Source organism: Gigantopelta aegis, chromosome 6 (genome assembly GCF_016097555.1).
Source record: "Gigantopelta aegis isolate Gae_Host chromosome 6, Gae_host_genome, whole genome shotgun sequence".
In the NCBI taxonomy this organism is placed as follows: domain Eukaryota; kingdom Metazoa; phylum Mollusca; class Gastropoda; order Neomphalida; family Peltospiridae; genus Gigantopelta; species Gigantopelta aegis.
The window spans coordinates 51,646,379-51,663,524 of record NC_054704.1 but is presented as its reverse complement, the minus strand read 5'-3'; the positions used below and the strand labels follow the sequence as shown (position 1 = coordinate 51,663,524).

At 41.2% G+C, this 17,146-nt stretch overlaps 1 protein-coding gene across 3 annotated transcripts in view; it reads right to left on the bottom strand.

Annotated features, from left to right (window-relative positions):
* The window catches only part of LOC121376255, a 135,495-nt gene extending 119,137 nt beyond the window's left edge, over window positions 1–16,358 (bottom strand). For all 3 annotated transcript variants that reach the window (XM_041504082.1, XM_041504087.1, XM_041504086.1), the window contains exons 1-2: window positions 16,270–16,358; window positions 3,806–3,909 (exon numbers count right to left, since the gene is read on the bottom strand). In XM_041504082.1, coding sequence (XP_041360016.1) covers window positions 3,806–3,851 — 46 coding nt within the window. In that variant the 5' untranslated portion in view covers window positions 3,852–3,909; window positions 16,270–16,358. The remainder of the gene's footprint in view (window positions 1–3,805; window positions 3,910–16,269) is intronic.
* Between the last annotated feature and the right edge of the window lie 788 nt (window positions 16,359–17,146).

Genomic DNA, 17,146 nt, shown 5'->3' with positions numbered 1-17,146 from the left:
CGCATCAGGCGAGCGCTTTCCCACTGGGATACGTCTCGTGATGATGATGATGATGATGATGATGATGATGATGATGATAATAATGACGATGATGATGATTATAATAATACCTACACATAGCATGAACAGCGACCCTTATGTCTCAGTGAACTGTAAGAAACCTGGCCGACAGAAATAGTACATAATGCACAGCGTATGGGTGGATTTGTTTTGATTTGTACTCTTAAAAGCTACATAATTAAACAGCATTTTCCCTCCACGAATGTATCATACACGAGTTGCCTCCCTTCGCCGTCGAGCCATTTGCGTTCTGAAACTTGACGGTTTTTAATGGCGGATCACTCCGGTTAGGCAACTTCGCAATTTCATTGTCTTTGACCTTTCTTTCAAGTACCTGTGTGAAAGGTTGGTGTGTTTCTTGGTTTATTATTCGAGATGGGTGCACCGATCAGATGCAAGGGCGGAGATATTTATTGCTGGAATCCACAACTCGGAACTAAATGTGTTCCAGACTTACAGTAAATCCTTTGATAGAGGCCTGCCTTGAATAGAAGCCTGCCTCAATAAGTGACCGGGTCTCGAAGCATCTCAAACAAGCAACCCCCCCCCCCCCCCCACACACACACACACACACCCCACCCCAAAAAAAACAAAAACCCAAAACAAAACAAAAACCACCAAAGGAAGGACAGAAATGTTTTATTTAACGATGCACTCAACACATTTTATTTACGGTTATATGACGTCGGACATATGATTAAAGACCACACAGATGTGAGAGAGGAAACCCGCTGTCACCACGTCATGGGCTACTCTTTTCGATTAGCAGCAAGGGATTTTTTATATGCACCATCCCACAGTCTGGAGCATTGACTGGAAAGAGAAATAGCCCAATGGGCCCACCGACGGGAATCGATCCTAGATCGATCGCACCTCAGGCGAACGCTGTATCACTGAGCTACGTCCCGCCCCTGCCTCGATTAGAAAAACCGAGGCCTGTCTTGAACAGAAGCCTGTTTTCCATAAAGTCATTAGTCTGCTACTGTAGCTTTGTCAGGTTAATGACCACGTTATACTCGTCATTTCCATTTGGTAAATTTGTTTGTTTGCTTGTTTTGTTTAACGACACCAGTAGAGCACATTGACTAATTAATCATCGGCTATTGGATGTCAAACATTTGGTAATTTTCGAAATACAGTCTTAGAGAGGAAACGAGCTACATATTCCACCAGTAGCAAGGGATCTTTTATATGCACCATTACCAGGCAGGATGGCACATACCACGGCCTTTGATATACCAGCCGTGATGCATTGGCAGCCTGGAATGAGAAACAGCGCATAGCGAATCGATCCCAAACCGACCGCGCATCAAGCCCCGTCCCATTCCGTTGCATAAAGTCAAAAGCTTACAACCACATGGCAAGAACAGACAAGGAGAAGGGTTTTTCGTTTCTGAATGCGATAAGAGGTTTCCACACACATGTACAAAAAGTTTAGAAGCCTACAATATAATATGACCTAACAACATGGCTATGTTAGAAATATTTGCATGCATAGTCTTAGAGGCCGGGTCTCAGAGCGTCACACACACAACAAATAGAAGTTTGGGTTTCTATTCAAGGATTTACGGTATATGATTTATGTGAAGAATGATGGAATTTGTGGTGTGTTCAAGACGACGAGCGCTCGAAGACAATCTGACTGCTACCACTGACGTAAATCATATAAGATATCCCTTGCTGATAATCGGAACGAGAAGACCATTGTGTGGCGGCAGAAGATTCAGATGCGGATGGTGGGGGGGGGGGGGGGGGGGGGCGTGGATCTTATCGGAGGCCGGACCCGAAATGGGAGTGTTCAAAACTCAAATGTTGAACATATCAGTGGATACATGAATTCAGAAATGGTGTTTTAATACTAACATGTTTTCACTGTTTAATTCAGTCGTATTCCTGTCAACCCTGAATACGTGAGACACATCCAGCTACAATGTGGTTCAGTACAGAATGTCTGGAATCTGGATGAGCATTGTTACCAATAGAAGGGAAATTTACCGTAATACAGAGTTAATGTAACAATAACAACAACATGACGCTGTTGTCCCACATAAACTCGAAATAAATGGAAGCACTAAGGGGAACCACATGGAAAGAAACCACTCGCTTACTCTTGGTCGCCTAAAGTGGTGCTGGTGATAGAACTTATTTTTTTGTCGACACGCAACTGCAGTTCAAGCGCGCTGTCCTAGATAGGGAACCCGCCTGTCTGCCCTTGCAAGGGGCAACAACGAATGCCTGTTTTTTATAACAATGATGCATACTATTGTTCCGGTTATTTTGGGGATTTTGTGTGTGTTTTTTCTCCACCCCACCCAGACCCCCACCTTCCCCCACCCAGTTATTTGGGGATTGGAACGGACCTAGGATTTATGCTCTGCTTCCAACCTAACACTTAATCATCGCTGATAATAATAAAGTTAACTTTAATAATACAATAATTAAAAAACGTAATCAATTGTAACAACGTTTATTCTCTTCAGGGTAAAACTGGAGTTATCTCCCAACCTCTCCTCGACTCAAAATATCTTCTTTTAAAATGATGAAAATGCTTGGAATTTTAACAGTGTCTACTGAAATCACCCGATACGTTTCAAAAGTAACACTGATTATACCAGGCAGGTGTCCGTTTCACGAAGGATCTTAGCGGAAAGAATCCTTCGTGGAACGGGCCCAGGTAATAGAGTTATATTTCGTGTTTCCTAGGAAGACACATTTCACATTGGCGTTTACAATCGAAAACTGACATGAAGATGATGAAGAAAAAAAAATTGAAGTAAACAACAACAATCAAATCAAACATAAAATTTGACAAGGTTTTAAGTTAAATACTAACAAAAGCTCCATAATTTAAACGAAAAATAAATACTCGAAACAAATTAAAGCATAAAATATTCAGACGAAATACATTAATAATTTGTATAGTAGTATTCAGTTCAAAAACTTCATTCATAACTGAGACAGCAAATGTTATGGTTAGCAATCAATCATTGATGATCACATCGCTAGAGGAACAGGGTAAAAACCGATTCATCATGGACAATTGATCCTACGACCCATCACACTTCAGGCAAGCGTTCACAATGACACTATTTACGAGTATTACTCTCTGTGAGTACTAATTAAGAACAGTTAATGTGTAACGTGTAATGAACTGTATTCATGATGACCTGTTGTCCCGTTATATATATACAAATAACAATCGCAATAAACATGAAAAAGATTGCATAAAAAAAAAAAAAAAAAAAAAAAAAAAAAAAAAAAAACTTGGAAGTTTGAAACAGACTATATTAACTTGATTATCACCGACTGCATTATTACATCTACAGTTGTAATCACACCTGCCAGGTGTGACTATGCCATGTGAAGTATAGTCTGTTTCGAATTGTCTGTGCAAAGTGCATATAAATATTGTCAATATATTTTGTTTTCAGTTATAAAAGACAACTTATTTTGTTTATTATACCTCTCATTTGTATTGAGTAACAGGTCAACATCATATTAATACAGCTTTAATTTGTTCATTCCACGTATTTTCGTGTAGGGTAATAAACCAAACAAAAGTGTGGTGCAATTTAATTTTCATTAGTACTTAGTCAGAACAGCAGCAGCAGTAACAACAGCAGCAGCAGCAGTAACAACAGCAGCAGCAGTAAAAACAGCAGCAGCAACAACAACAACAACAGCAGCAGTAAAAACATCAGCAGCAGCAGGATCAACATGTAATTATTGATAATGTTCTACTTACTGTGTTGTTTACGAAACTGTGGCTGTAACGCCGTGGTCGTCATCATCGAATAATCTTCAACAGCAACGTCTTGTAATCAAAATGGCGAGGTCAACACTTAATACCTAGAACAGGATGAAGTTGCACTGTTACATGTATGATGTAAGTCAATCTCCACACCAATTCCACCAAGGATCCAGGAAGGTTATTAGTTTAACCTCAAACCACCTTCGTATTAGTCTATCGCCAATGGCAACAGAAATCACCTTATGTTTGCGTTGTTTCCTGAAGTTTTTGTTTTAATATATATAACAAAACAAAAAACCCACACACACCAAAAATCATGTGTCTTAATGACGGTTTTCTGTGTGTGTGTTTTTTTGTGTGTGTGGGGTATTTTTTTTTGTAGTTCCGTTGTATTGATAATTCACGCAGGAAACACTGTGTTTACTTCGCAGGTATATAAATATTACACCTGTGTAACACACCTACATGAGGTAAATCAGTCGTCATGGAAACAACAACTCCTTTCGCCGCCCAAGGTTGGGTCACTGTGAACGAAAGTGCCAGAGCGAGACTGCCAGTGTTTGGTAGATGATGTAAATACAAGCAACAGTGGTTACAGAGAAAGAGTGCTAGTGAGGGAGAATCGTATCACTGGCAGCAAGCCACGAAAACTGCTCACATTGGTTTAGAACAACAATCTTGAGAATTATGAACACTTGTCTCATGTTTACCATCCCAACAGCTGCGCGGATAGAACATTTATCAAACCAAAAACTAAACTGGCAGGATATTGTCAGGAGTTAGGAGGGACGTAAAAAAAAGGGGGGAAAAAACACAAATGATTGCGTCAATCGGAACGATAGGCGAGGTTCTTAAATATATATATACATAATATACAGTATCAGTACAGCAGACAAATATTCTTTCTTGCAGAACAAAGAACCCATTCACTGTTTTGTGATAAGCTGCAAAGAAAAGAACACGGAAGCATTGTGTGACAAATTTAGACCAAAAGTTTAAAAAGATTACTCCGAATATTTTTGTCTCTCGACTCTGTACGTCTGATTGTGTCAGAAATTGCATGAACTCGGTCAAATCTTTCATATTTTGTTCTAAATTTGTAACAGAAATTCTTATTCCAGCTGTAGTGCGACCAGTCTAGGGAATCGGTCTGAATTTAACAATAACCGAATGACGCAAATACAAGCATTGTTAAGCCCGTCCCACATAACGCATTCCATCAGCAGCACGTCGGCAACACGTCAGCTGTGAAACATCAATAACACCATGCTTCAAAAGGAATAAAAAGACAACCAATTTTAATTTTTTTTAAAAATTGAATTTGAAAATAACGGTGCTACGTGTCTTTAGGGATGTAACCACCAGCTAGATATATCTACCCCTGGTATTTTCAATCACTTTTCTCAGCGCCGACTAAGCATCCATTGATTGTACTTATGGTACCCACAGTTTGGTGGAGTGTAAGCATCTGAAGGAAACTAGAAAAGATATATTTGGTCCAAGAACTTTGAGGATCTTTTCGATCCATCCAGAACTTGTTACAATTTCTACGTGTTACGGACCTTTTATTCTATATTTTAATTTTATTTCTCCGTGATATTTTTATTTTTTATTTTTATTTTTTGCAGTTCTTTACATTGTTTTAATTTAACTGTTAAATTTTTATATTGATGTGGTTCACCATTTAATGTTTGCATTTACCATAGTTTGACACCCAATAGCCGATGTATTTTTCGTGCCGGGGTGTCGTTAAACATTATTCTATTCCATTGATTTAATGTAAATGCAATGAATGTCTGCATGGATGTTTCTGCACCTCTTCCATTAACCATTTTTCGATAATATTTTGTGTTGGCATTCTTTTTCAGTAAAACAAACAAACAATCTCGTCAGTGGTGTCAAAACGTGGAAGACCTGTAATATTACAACATTATGACATCACAACTGGTGGTGTCTGCGAGAGTCGGGAGTAAAAAGCAGCAAAATGTACATTCGGTGTTTCTGCCAGAAAGTACGAAGGGTAAAAGTACGTACCCTAACATCTTGAAAATTAATGAATATATAATTTATAATTTTTAGAAAGGTGATAGTAATAGAACTGCTGTTTAAAAGTTGTCCAATTTCAAAATATTTCAAACCCATAGCCACCTAATAGGAGCATTTATGGCCTGATTTGTTTTTATTACGTACCCTCAATTTGATTTTTCTGGCAGAATACTTGGCACTGTATACGGGCTACCGTAGTTGGGGTATGTAAAGGGTACTTCGTTAGAAGCAGTGTTTCTGCTAGAATTTTCTGTTTGGGTATGGTGCTATGGAATTGAATACAACTACAGTAAACATTGGGTATGGGGGACTTCCCTCAGAAAGAAAATGGGTTAAGTTTAGGGTTATGGTTGAGAAAATTATATAGTAATTGTAAAAGTAATTAATTTTGTCAAAAGTTTAAGTTAAACAAATAAATCTGCTAAATTGTTTGGGTATGGCGCCATACCCGTTTTACCCTTTGGCAAAAACCGTGGGAAGTGATTTTTTTTTCTATCGACGGCGCTGTTGATGCGCTGTGTTAGTGTGGAGTGGGCTTTACAGTGTTCTCCCCATCCCTGTCAGTATAATTATGTAACGCTAAGATCTAAACTTCTGTAACGTTACTGTCAACGCCAGTGCTTTCAATATAACCACCTTCACTCTAACAATTGTCGAAATTTGGCTAACGTTATTGCGTTTTCTGTTTGTATGATTATCTGGCATTCTGCCAGAAAATAATTTGAGGATACGTAATAAAACAAAAAAGATCATAAATGCCCCTCTCAGGGGGTAAAGCGGGTATGGCGGCATACCCAAATTGTTTTGCGATTTTTTATTGTTATTTTTTTTTATTTTTATTATTATTTTTTTTTTTAAGTTAACCTTTTGATAAAATTAATGACTCTTTAATCTTATCATTACTCTCTGGTTTTCTTAACCCTAACCCTAACCCTAACCCTAAACCTAACCCATTTTCTTTCTGGGAGAGGTTCCCCATAACCCCTGTCGACTGTATTCAGCAAATATTCAATTCCATAGTGCCAAACCCAAAAATTTCTTTCTGTCAGATACCTTGCCTCTAGAATGTAAGCATTTGAAATCATTATTTTGAAATTGGACACTGAATTTCATGTATTTTGACACATTTTAAACAACAAGAACATTCTGTTACTATAATCTTTCTAAAAACCATAAAAAAACGTTTCCATTAATTTCCAAGATTTGAGGGTCCATAATTTTACCCTTAGTATCCTGTCAGTGTTTCTGCCAGAAAGACATTTTGGGGTATGGCGTTATGGAACTGAATGCAACCACAGTCAACAGGGGGTATGGGGAGCCTCCCTCAGAAAGAAAATGGGTTATGTTTATGGTTAGGGTTAAGAAAATCATACATAAATGATAAGAGTAATTATTTTTGTCAAAAGGTTAACTTAAAAAAAAAATCTGCAAAAATATTTGGGGTATGGCGCTATACCCGTTTAACCTCTGGCAGAAACCCTGCCTGTAGCAGAAACAAAGGTTACGTATACAAAGGTACGAGGTACCACCATGGAAATAAATACACTTTTAATATGCTGTTTATTATTTAGGCGTTTAAAAAGAATCAGATTCTAACGGTACAATTCAATTCAATTATTTATTTATTTAGAGCTACAACCCATCGGTACAAGGTAACAGGTTATGTGTAACCGTTTAAGTATACAATCAAACTGAATCAATTCATTATGTGTTTAACCCATGATATGATAACTGGCGCAGTGAAGGAAGGAAGGAAGGAAAGAAATGTTTTATTTAACGACGCACCCAACACATTTTACTTACGGTTATATGGCGTCAGACACATGGTCAAGGTCCACACAGATATTGATAGAGAAAACCCGCTGTCACCGCTTCATGGGCTACTCTTTTCGATTAGCAGCAAATGATCTTTTGTATGCACCATCCCACAGACAGGGTAGTACATACCACAGCCTTTGATATACCAGTCGTGGTACACTGGCTGGAACGGGAAATAGCCCAGATGGGCCCACCGACGAGGATCGATCCTAGACCGACCGCGCGCGTTACCACTGGGCTACATCCTGGTGCACTGAGAGCTGTTGACAAATTTTGTTTTTTCTCCCCCAACAATTTAGTGATGACTTACAACAACTACCTCTAAAACATCTCGATTTTATCGAATTTACATTCTAAACTACCAGTAGAGAATTCCAGATACATTTTCGATACCAAAGTGACTTATTTGTATAACGATCGATCTAAACTTTCGCAATTCATTAGAATCTTCAAAGTACACTTTGGACAGATAAAACAATTAGTAAAGGTTTTATTTGACTCAAGACAAAACCTAACGTCGACCCACTGATTAAATAAAGACACTGTACGTCTAAATCAATGCTGACCAAGATACAAGAACGTCACCCCAGGACAAAATTATCTTCTTAGTCAATTGAGTTATTTAAAGGGCAGCAACTCTAATCACGGGTAGCAAATATTTTGACAAGTACGTTTTGACATATATTTATGTATTGGTTCCTTTAGAAATAACCGTTTCTCCAACGTAATGAATTGAAGGGGGAAAAAAAAAAAAAGAAGTGTTTTATTTAACGACGCACTCAACACATTTTATTTACGGTTATATGGCGTCAGAAATATGGTTAAGGACCACACAGATTTTTTTAGAGGAAACCCGCTGTCGCCACATAGGCTACTCTTTTTTACGACAGGCAGCAAGGGATCTTTTATTTGCGCTTCCCACAGGCAGGATAGCACAAACCATGGCCTTTGTTGAACCAGTTATGGATCACTGGTCGGTGCAAGTGGTTTACACCTACCCATTGAGCCTTGCGGAGCACCCACTCAGGGTTTGGAGTCGGTATCTGGATTAAAAATTCCATGCCTCGACTGGGATCCGAACCCAGTACCTACCAGCCTGTAGACCGATGGCCTGCCACGACGCCACCGAGGCCGGTGAATTGAAGGGAAGGACTGAAGGAAAGGAAACTAGTGAAACCAACATTAGGGCTGTTTTAGACTTGATTATATGGAGGAGGGGCGGGACGCAGGGAGACGCAGCGCCCTGGGCTATTTCTCGGTCCAACCAGTGCACCACGACTGGTATATCATAGGCCGTTGTATGTGCTACCCTGTCTGTGGGATGGTGCATATAAAAGATGCCATGTTACTAATGGAAGAATGTAGGGGGTTTCCTCACTAAGACATATGGCAAAACATCTAATAAAGCATTGTGTTCTAGTGGTGTCGTTAAATTAAACAAATTTTAACTTTGATCACATGAAAGAGGTAGAAACATCATAATTAATTATTCTTTAATCCAGGCCCTATGTTTAATGCAATGATAACAACAATATGTATTCATAGGTAAACTGCAAAATGCATTTCTACACTAAAAAATTAACATACCTGTATGAAACGGTATTTGTTTTGTCCTTTTATTCAACAAATTGCACAATATGAACCAGTTATGAAAATGCAGTTGAATTTCAAACATGCCGCCGCTGTTAAAGTGTGATTGATTGTAGGTTACCTTTTTAACTTTCTTCCTTTAAATTTTTTTTTAACAAAATTGTGGGATTTTTTCTCTTTTCGTTTTTGTTTGTTTGTTTCCGTTGTTTTTGTTGGGTTGTTTTTACATGTCTGGTTACCAGACGTAATAAAAATTGGCAAAGCACACCATTTTATATTTAGTGTATTTATCTAACCGTTTTGGGAGTGTTTTGGTTAGAAATTGCTATGGTAGACTGCCACAAATCTTGAGTGCCTTGCATCACTGGAGATAAGCGTACGAGACCGGGGTGTGTGTGTGTAGGGGTGACCACCTCCACCCTCAACCCCACCCCACCCCACCCCACCCACCAGCGCTGAGGACATATTTGCATTTGGGCAATAACGATAGAGACGTTCGGGCAAAATAAGCTGGCCTGAAAACCTTTCACCATGTATATCCATCATTCTACAATAGTTGTAATCCATGTAAAAATACGTGATGATTAGTTTGATGCGTGATGATATATACTCTTCAAATATAAAAAAAACCCAACCTGGTAGACATGATACAAGCAACCAAAGATCAAGACGCCATAGGAAGGGGATTACTCTGTACATGTTCGAAACAGTATCTCTGGAAATCCACCTGAAACATGTACACAGGCATATGTGTGACATAGGGGTGGGCAAAATATCAGTATCGGTTATGACAACCACGAGCCCTGATGACAGCTTGACAACGGCGACACATGGAAGCAATCAAACGTTGCACAACATGTTGTTGAATGTTCTGCCACTCATGCTGCAGTGCCGTAAGAAGTTGCGGAAGTGTCTGGGGTGGTGGATTCCTCTGGCGCACACGCTGATCCCGTGCATCCCATAAATGTTCTATTGGGTTTAAATCCGGCGAACGGGCAGGTCAAGGTAATGTCTGGACGTTGTGGCGCTGCAGAAATTCCTGAATAGCACGTGCAATATGTGGTCTAGCATTGTCATGCCGAAACATCCCACCGTTGATGTTCATGTGCGGAATGACGTGATGCAGGATCTCGTCTCGATATCTGATGCCTATCAGTTCACCTGCCAAATGCACAAGAGCAGTCCTACCACCATGTTGGACTTGTCGCATGCAGTTTGGAGCATAACGTTCCCCTCGATGTCTATAGACACGTGTGGCTCCATCAGCACGTGACAGCAGAAAACGAGACTCATCTAAGAACAAAACAGTCCTCCACTTGGCACGTGTCCATCTCACCATCTTCTGGCACCAGCATAGGAAAACGTCCAATGTGTCCCCCGACCGTGGTTCGATCCTACGACTCCAGCACCTCAGACGAGCAGTGAGGCACTGGCTGAGATAGGAAAACATTCAATGTGTTCTCCGACCGTGGTTCAATCCTACGACTCCAGCACCTCAGACGAGCAATGAGGCACTGGCTGAGATAGGAAAACATCCAATGTGTTCTCCGACCGTGGTTCGATCCTACGACTCCAGCACTTCAGACGAGCACTCTACCGACTGAGCTAGATCTTGCTACTGAAGGAAGCCAATGAATGTATGAATGAACGAAGTCGGTCTAGGACTGATCCCCGACGGTGGGCACATTGGGCTATTTCTCGTTCCCGCCATTGTGCCGCGACTGGTATATCAAAGGCCGTGGTTGTGCGATGGTGCCTACTAAACCCGGATAAATATCTAAAACATAAAACCTTCAAAGCAGTTTATCTATTTGTCCAGTCCACCAAACTAAAGCTATAAATAGACCAACAACAGGCACTCATAACCTTTCACTAGTACGCCCCTAAGAAGGAACTGCAACCAATTCGAACTCTACTCGATGCTTTCCAACCTGGGGGCCAAAGGTGAACAGGTAAAGATAAGACCCACTATAGTGCTAATAAAGTATTTATAGGGATTACTCAAAACCACCCACTTGTAAGCCCCTACATAAGAGATGCAACCACTATTGAACTCGGACCCGATGCACTCTAATGCAAGTGGCCAAAGGTGGGTCGGTAGCGAATATCCTAAAACTAACATTGAATAACCAAACAGTCAACCAGGATAGGAACTCTAATTACCACTTTCTCTTTTTACAGCACGCTCATTCATCCAAACCAGCCAACCACGATCCAGGAAAAACCACATGTATATATCGCACAATTCATGTACTCGCACCATGCACTTTATTATTAATGAACAAAACTAGCAGACCACGGTAAGTCACCTACCCAGAGCCCAGAAGAACAACCGAACATCAGAGAACCGAAGACAAACCAAGTAAGACAACAAACCAATATACAATAGGCGTAAGCCTAACTAACTACGCTATACTATATAACATATAGATATTGGTCATTTCATCAATTAGTCATTTCCATAAAGTAATATTCAGGGGGCGGGTGTCGCTCAAAGTTAAGAACTGGATGTGTCGTTTGAATGGGTGACTGTGGCAAGATTGTTCATTAATAATAAAATTAACTATGCAAGCAATAGGCTTTTTAACCAATACATACACTATAAGGGCTTGCCCTTTAAATTAGATACCTAGATTAGTCTAATCCCCCCCCCCCCCGCCCGCCATTGTGTTAAATGCTACACAACGACGGAGGGGGAGGGGTGGTCGTGAAGACCGTTGGAATCATTAGAGTAGGGACGTAAGACAATAAGTACAACCTTAACACCAAACTAGGACTACATACATACTACACGCTCACCGCAACAGTACACAGGATGCATTGACTAATGATAACAATGCATCCGCCCCCCCCCCCCCCCCCCCCCCCCCCCCCCCCCCCCCCCCCCCCCCCCCCCCCCATTTAATGGCCCAGCACGTGCTCTAATAAGGAACCGGACAAAAGAATACCGGTTCCGAGTACACAATTGCAATGCACCCGGGGGAGGCCGAACAAAAGAATATCAGCCTCCCCCACCCAATCCCCAAATACTTGCTGCTGGAAACTAGTACTTGGTGTCACTAAGGAGGAAGCGGAGGACCATGCCAACATCAGCACGTCGACCACCCCGGAACAAAACGCCTTGCCTACCAGTGTCTACACAATTGCACGAGTCTCCTCTGGGTTGTCATGCCACGACCAGAAGAGGTCAGGTCCTTATAAGGACCCTACGGACAACCTAGGGAGACAACCAGCATCACGAAGGTCTATAATTAACGAGCTACTCTCGACCCACTAATGAGCTATTCTCGATTCAAAACCTATGCTAGCTCGCACATCTACCTTTCGACCGACCGTTCAAAATGCGCCAAATTTTTTCAACAAAAATGCGCACCTTTTCTCTTTGGCATTAACAGCTCCATTCATTCATAGCACCACCACCACCCCTCCCGCCTGCTACCGATTCAATCGGGCTGCTGGTGCTCCCTTGCACCTGCCAGCGTAGGCGATCCCTCCTCCCCCCCCCCCCCCCTTACCTGTCATAGACGGAGGAGCCGGCCAATGCCGGCTCCTGTGCCCATGACAGGCGTGCGCTACAACAGCTTGTTCTGAGTGTGCACGTAAAACCCTATGACCTGACCTGACCTGACCTGCGATGGTGCATGCATATAAACGATCCCATGCTACTACTGGAAAAAAATGTAGCTGGTTTCCTCTCTAAGACTGTCAGAATTACCAAATGTTTAACATCCAATAGCCGAGGGGCGGGACGTAGCCTAGTGGTAATGCGCTCGCTTGATGTGCGGTCGGTGTGGGATCGATCCCCGTCGGTGGGCCGAATGGGCTATTTCTTGTTCCAGCCAGTGCACAACGACTGGTATATCAAAGGCCGTGGTATGTGTTATCTTGTCTGTGAGAAGGTGCATATAAAAGATCCCTTGCTGCTAATCAAAAAGAGTAGCCCATGAAGTGGCGACAACGGGTTTCCTCTCAATATATGTGTGGTCCTTAACCATATGTCCGACGCCATATAACCGTAAATAAAATGTGTTGAGTGCGTCGTTAAATAAAACATTTCATTCCTTCCCTCCAATAGCCGATAATCATTAATAAATCAATGTGCTCTAGTGGAGACGTTAAACAAAATAAACCTTTTACCGCCTTAGAGTACTCGTCTGAAGAGCTCGGGTCCAAGGATCGAATCCTATCAGTAAACCTACTATCTGACTGGGGGTTTTCGAATCCCAGTAAGTGCCCCCGTAGTATATCAAAGGCCGTGCTTTTTGCTATCCTGTCTGTGATATGATGCAAGTAAGAAATCTCTTGCTGCTAATCGAAAAATATAAAGGTTTTTCTCCATGACAAAATGCTTGACATCCAATAACCGATGATTACTAAATTATGTGCTCTAGTGGAGTAAACGTGGGGGAAGCCCCCCCCCCCCCCCCATCTCTTTGCATGTCTTTTAATTCAGAGGGATACGAAACACTGCGCTCCTCATTTGAAGCCCCCCCCCCCCCCCCCCCACACACACACACTTGCATGCCTGTTGTTAATTCAAACAGAGGGATACGAAACATTGGGGTCCTCGTTTGAAGCCCCACACGTACCCCTCCCCCCCCCCACTTGCATGCATGTTAATTCAGAGGGATACGAAACATTGAGCTCCTCGTTTGAAGCCCCCCATCCCCCACCCCCACCCACTTGCATGGTTGTTAATTCAGTCAGAGGGATACGAAACATTGAGCTCCTCGTTTGAAGCCCCCATCCCCCCCCCCACTTGAATGGTTGTTAATTCGGTCAGAGGGATACGAAACTTTGAGCTCCTCGTTTGAAGCCCCCCCCCCCCCCCCCCCCCCCCCACTGAATGGTTGTTAATTCGGTCAGAGGGATACGAAACTTTGAGCTCCTCGTTTGAAGCCCCCCATCCCCCCCCCACCCACTTGCATGGTTGTTAATTCAGTCAGAGGGATACGAAACATTGACCTCCTCGTTTGAAGCCCCCATCCCTTCCCCCACCCACCCACTTGCATGGTTGTTAATTCAGACTGACAGAGGGATACGAAACATTGAGCTCCTCGTTTGAAGCCCCCCCCCCCCCCACACACACACACTTGCATGCCTGTTAATTCAGTCAGAGGGATACGAAACATTGAGCTGCTCGTATGAAGACGAGTGCCTACTATCGTCTCCTTGACATTTTCAGGAGCACCATCTGTACTTTTCAATGGGACTAGAAGAGTTATTTCCCCTCACGAATTGTTGCGCGATTATTGACGTATATTTATTAAAACGTAATATCGCAATGAACTCTTGTAAGCAAGCCTATTCAACAGGGGCGCATGCAGGATTTTTCTAGTAAGGGGGTGCAACGTTTATATTGGGCACCTACAGTATTCAGAGATGGGGATGATCTGAACCTGGGGGTGGGGGTCGAATATGAAAATAGCGTACCCTTTTCAGGGCCGTAGCAAGCATGGGGGCAAGAGGGGCAGTTGCCTCCCCCCCCCCCGAAAAAAAATCGGAAAGCATTATAGAAACTTAAAGAAAAGGAGTTTTAGACTATTAACTACTCAGTTGCCCCCCAAACAAAAAATCCTAGCTACGGCCCTGCTTTATCTATATTTTTCCCGAATACCTATATGAATAGTCTAGCATCTGAAATAAAATGGAAGGGGGGGGGGGGGGGGGGGGTCGTTATAGCCACCCATCCCCGACCCCCAGCCGACCTACGCATTCGGTGCAAAGTTTGAAATTGGGTAAAGTAGCCTATTCAAGAGTACACAAACATATATGTATATGTGTGCAATTTGTATTTATTACAATTTTACCAAGAAACATGTGCGTACGGGCTCCTATTTTTGTAGGAGGGTAGGCTGGTTTTTGCCCGAATTAAACGAAAATGCCCGAATCTGGATAACAACATTTATTCAGCATTACTACCAAACAGCGATATAGGGTTACAAACGAATAACTACGCATTTTCACAACTCATTTTGAGAGAGGACTGATGGAAATACATAGTAAAAAGGTCTCAGGTTAGCCCATTTTGCCCGAATAGGGCCTGTCTGTAGGCCTATAGCCTAATTTTTGCCCGAATTTGAGGTTTTGCTCAAGCAATGGTGGGGGGGGGGGGGGGGGGGTCTTGTCTTCCCTGCCCCGTGTCTCGTAATTAACATAAATGCATTTAATAATTATAAATACTGGATTGGAATACTTCAAAATTATAGTGGGGGCGAGTGTGGGTGCACCACCAGTAACCTGTCCGTCCCACCGAGAAAGCATTTTTTTTAAAGCTATGAAATTTACTACAAGTTATTTATTTCTTAGCCGATTGTTTTCTAAATTGCACACAAAAATAGTATTTTCTTGTTATTTCCAAAACACATTTACTTTTCTTATTACGTCAAACCAAACTGAAATTATTTACAAACAAACAAACAGTTTTACGGAATGATGGGACCGACAATAGCTCCGGCCTGCGCCCGTTCCATAACAGACCTTGAAAAATCATGCACATTATTTTACTTGTTTGTTTGGTGCAAAACAAACGGATAAAATAATTTATCAGTTAGCGCTTTAATAGATTTAAAATGTTCTCCCCACTTTATGAAAAATTTGCCTCTTTTACTCAACCAAAACTTTCACCACAATACACGTGTTATATCTGTTAGTTATGATTATTCGGTTTGAACCTATTGTCGTAATCAGGTCTCCATGATTTTAGAATTAATCATAATAAAAGACTTATGACTTTTGAAAGTTTATATTGAAATAAAATATATACAGCATAAAAATACATTGTCAGTATACATCACGACAGTAGATACGTTTTGTTTAGCGTTAGTTTTTATAGTAGCGTAACTTGCGTAAGCAATGACGATTTTGACGTCAACACTTGATTTTCACCGGAGACGGACGTAAGCGTGGAGCTAAAGGAAATCGTGTGTTACTAAGAGACGTCGTCAGAGATATTATAATAGGAAATATCTGCGTTCATATTGAAACATTTTAAACAGTCTTACCTTGTCCTTGTTTAAAATAAATATGATAAAAGGTGCAGTCAGCTAAAGTGATTCTTGAAAGTTCAAAGTGCACGATAGTCGTGGTCTCGCAACGGAGTTTTAAAATTCCTTATTTAGTCCTCAAAGTCCGATTATTTCTATTAGCAAACGCTGTGATATTTTTAACTTTTTATAAATAATATAAATAGACGTATTATCATATCACTATTCAAAATTTTAACACACTTCACTCTTCATTTAAATATCTTTCCCTCTATTTATCTACAATATTAAGGGGTGTAGTGTTGTCAGGACAAAGGGGTGTGTTCGGGGAAAAACATTTGCGCGCCCATGTCTACATTTTCCCAGGACACCTATATAAAAAGCCTAATATTGCAGTATAAAAGGTTACCCTCCCCCCCTCCCCCAGCAATATGTTCATGCGACGTTTCTATAGTCCGTCCCACAGGGAACGCTTTTTCGCATAGGTCTACTATGGAATTTACTACATGTATGTTATTTATTTCTGAGCCGATTGTTTTCTAAATTACACACAAAAATAGGGGGGGGGGGGAGGGGGGTATATCCAAAACACTTTTACTTTTCTTCTCACGCCAAAGCAAACTGAACTTATTTACACAAAAACCACAACATTTTTGTAGGAGAATGAGACGTATTATAAGTCCCACTCAATTGCTGTATATATGTGTATACATTCACATTGTTACTCAACCTTTTTATAGTTACAGTTTGTTTTGTTTAACGACACTGTGTTCACTAGAGCACATTTATTTATTCCTTTTCATATTATAGTGCCCAAGTTACATTTTTCTTTGGCCTTGGGTAGTTTATATCAATAAAGCAGTACGAGTTGTCTGCCCTTTTTACTGTTGAAACT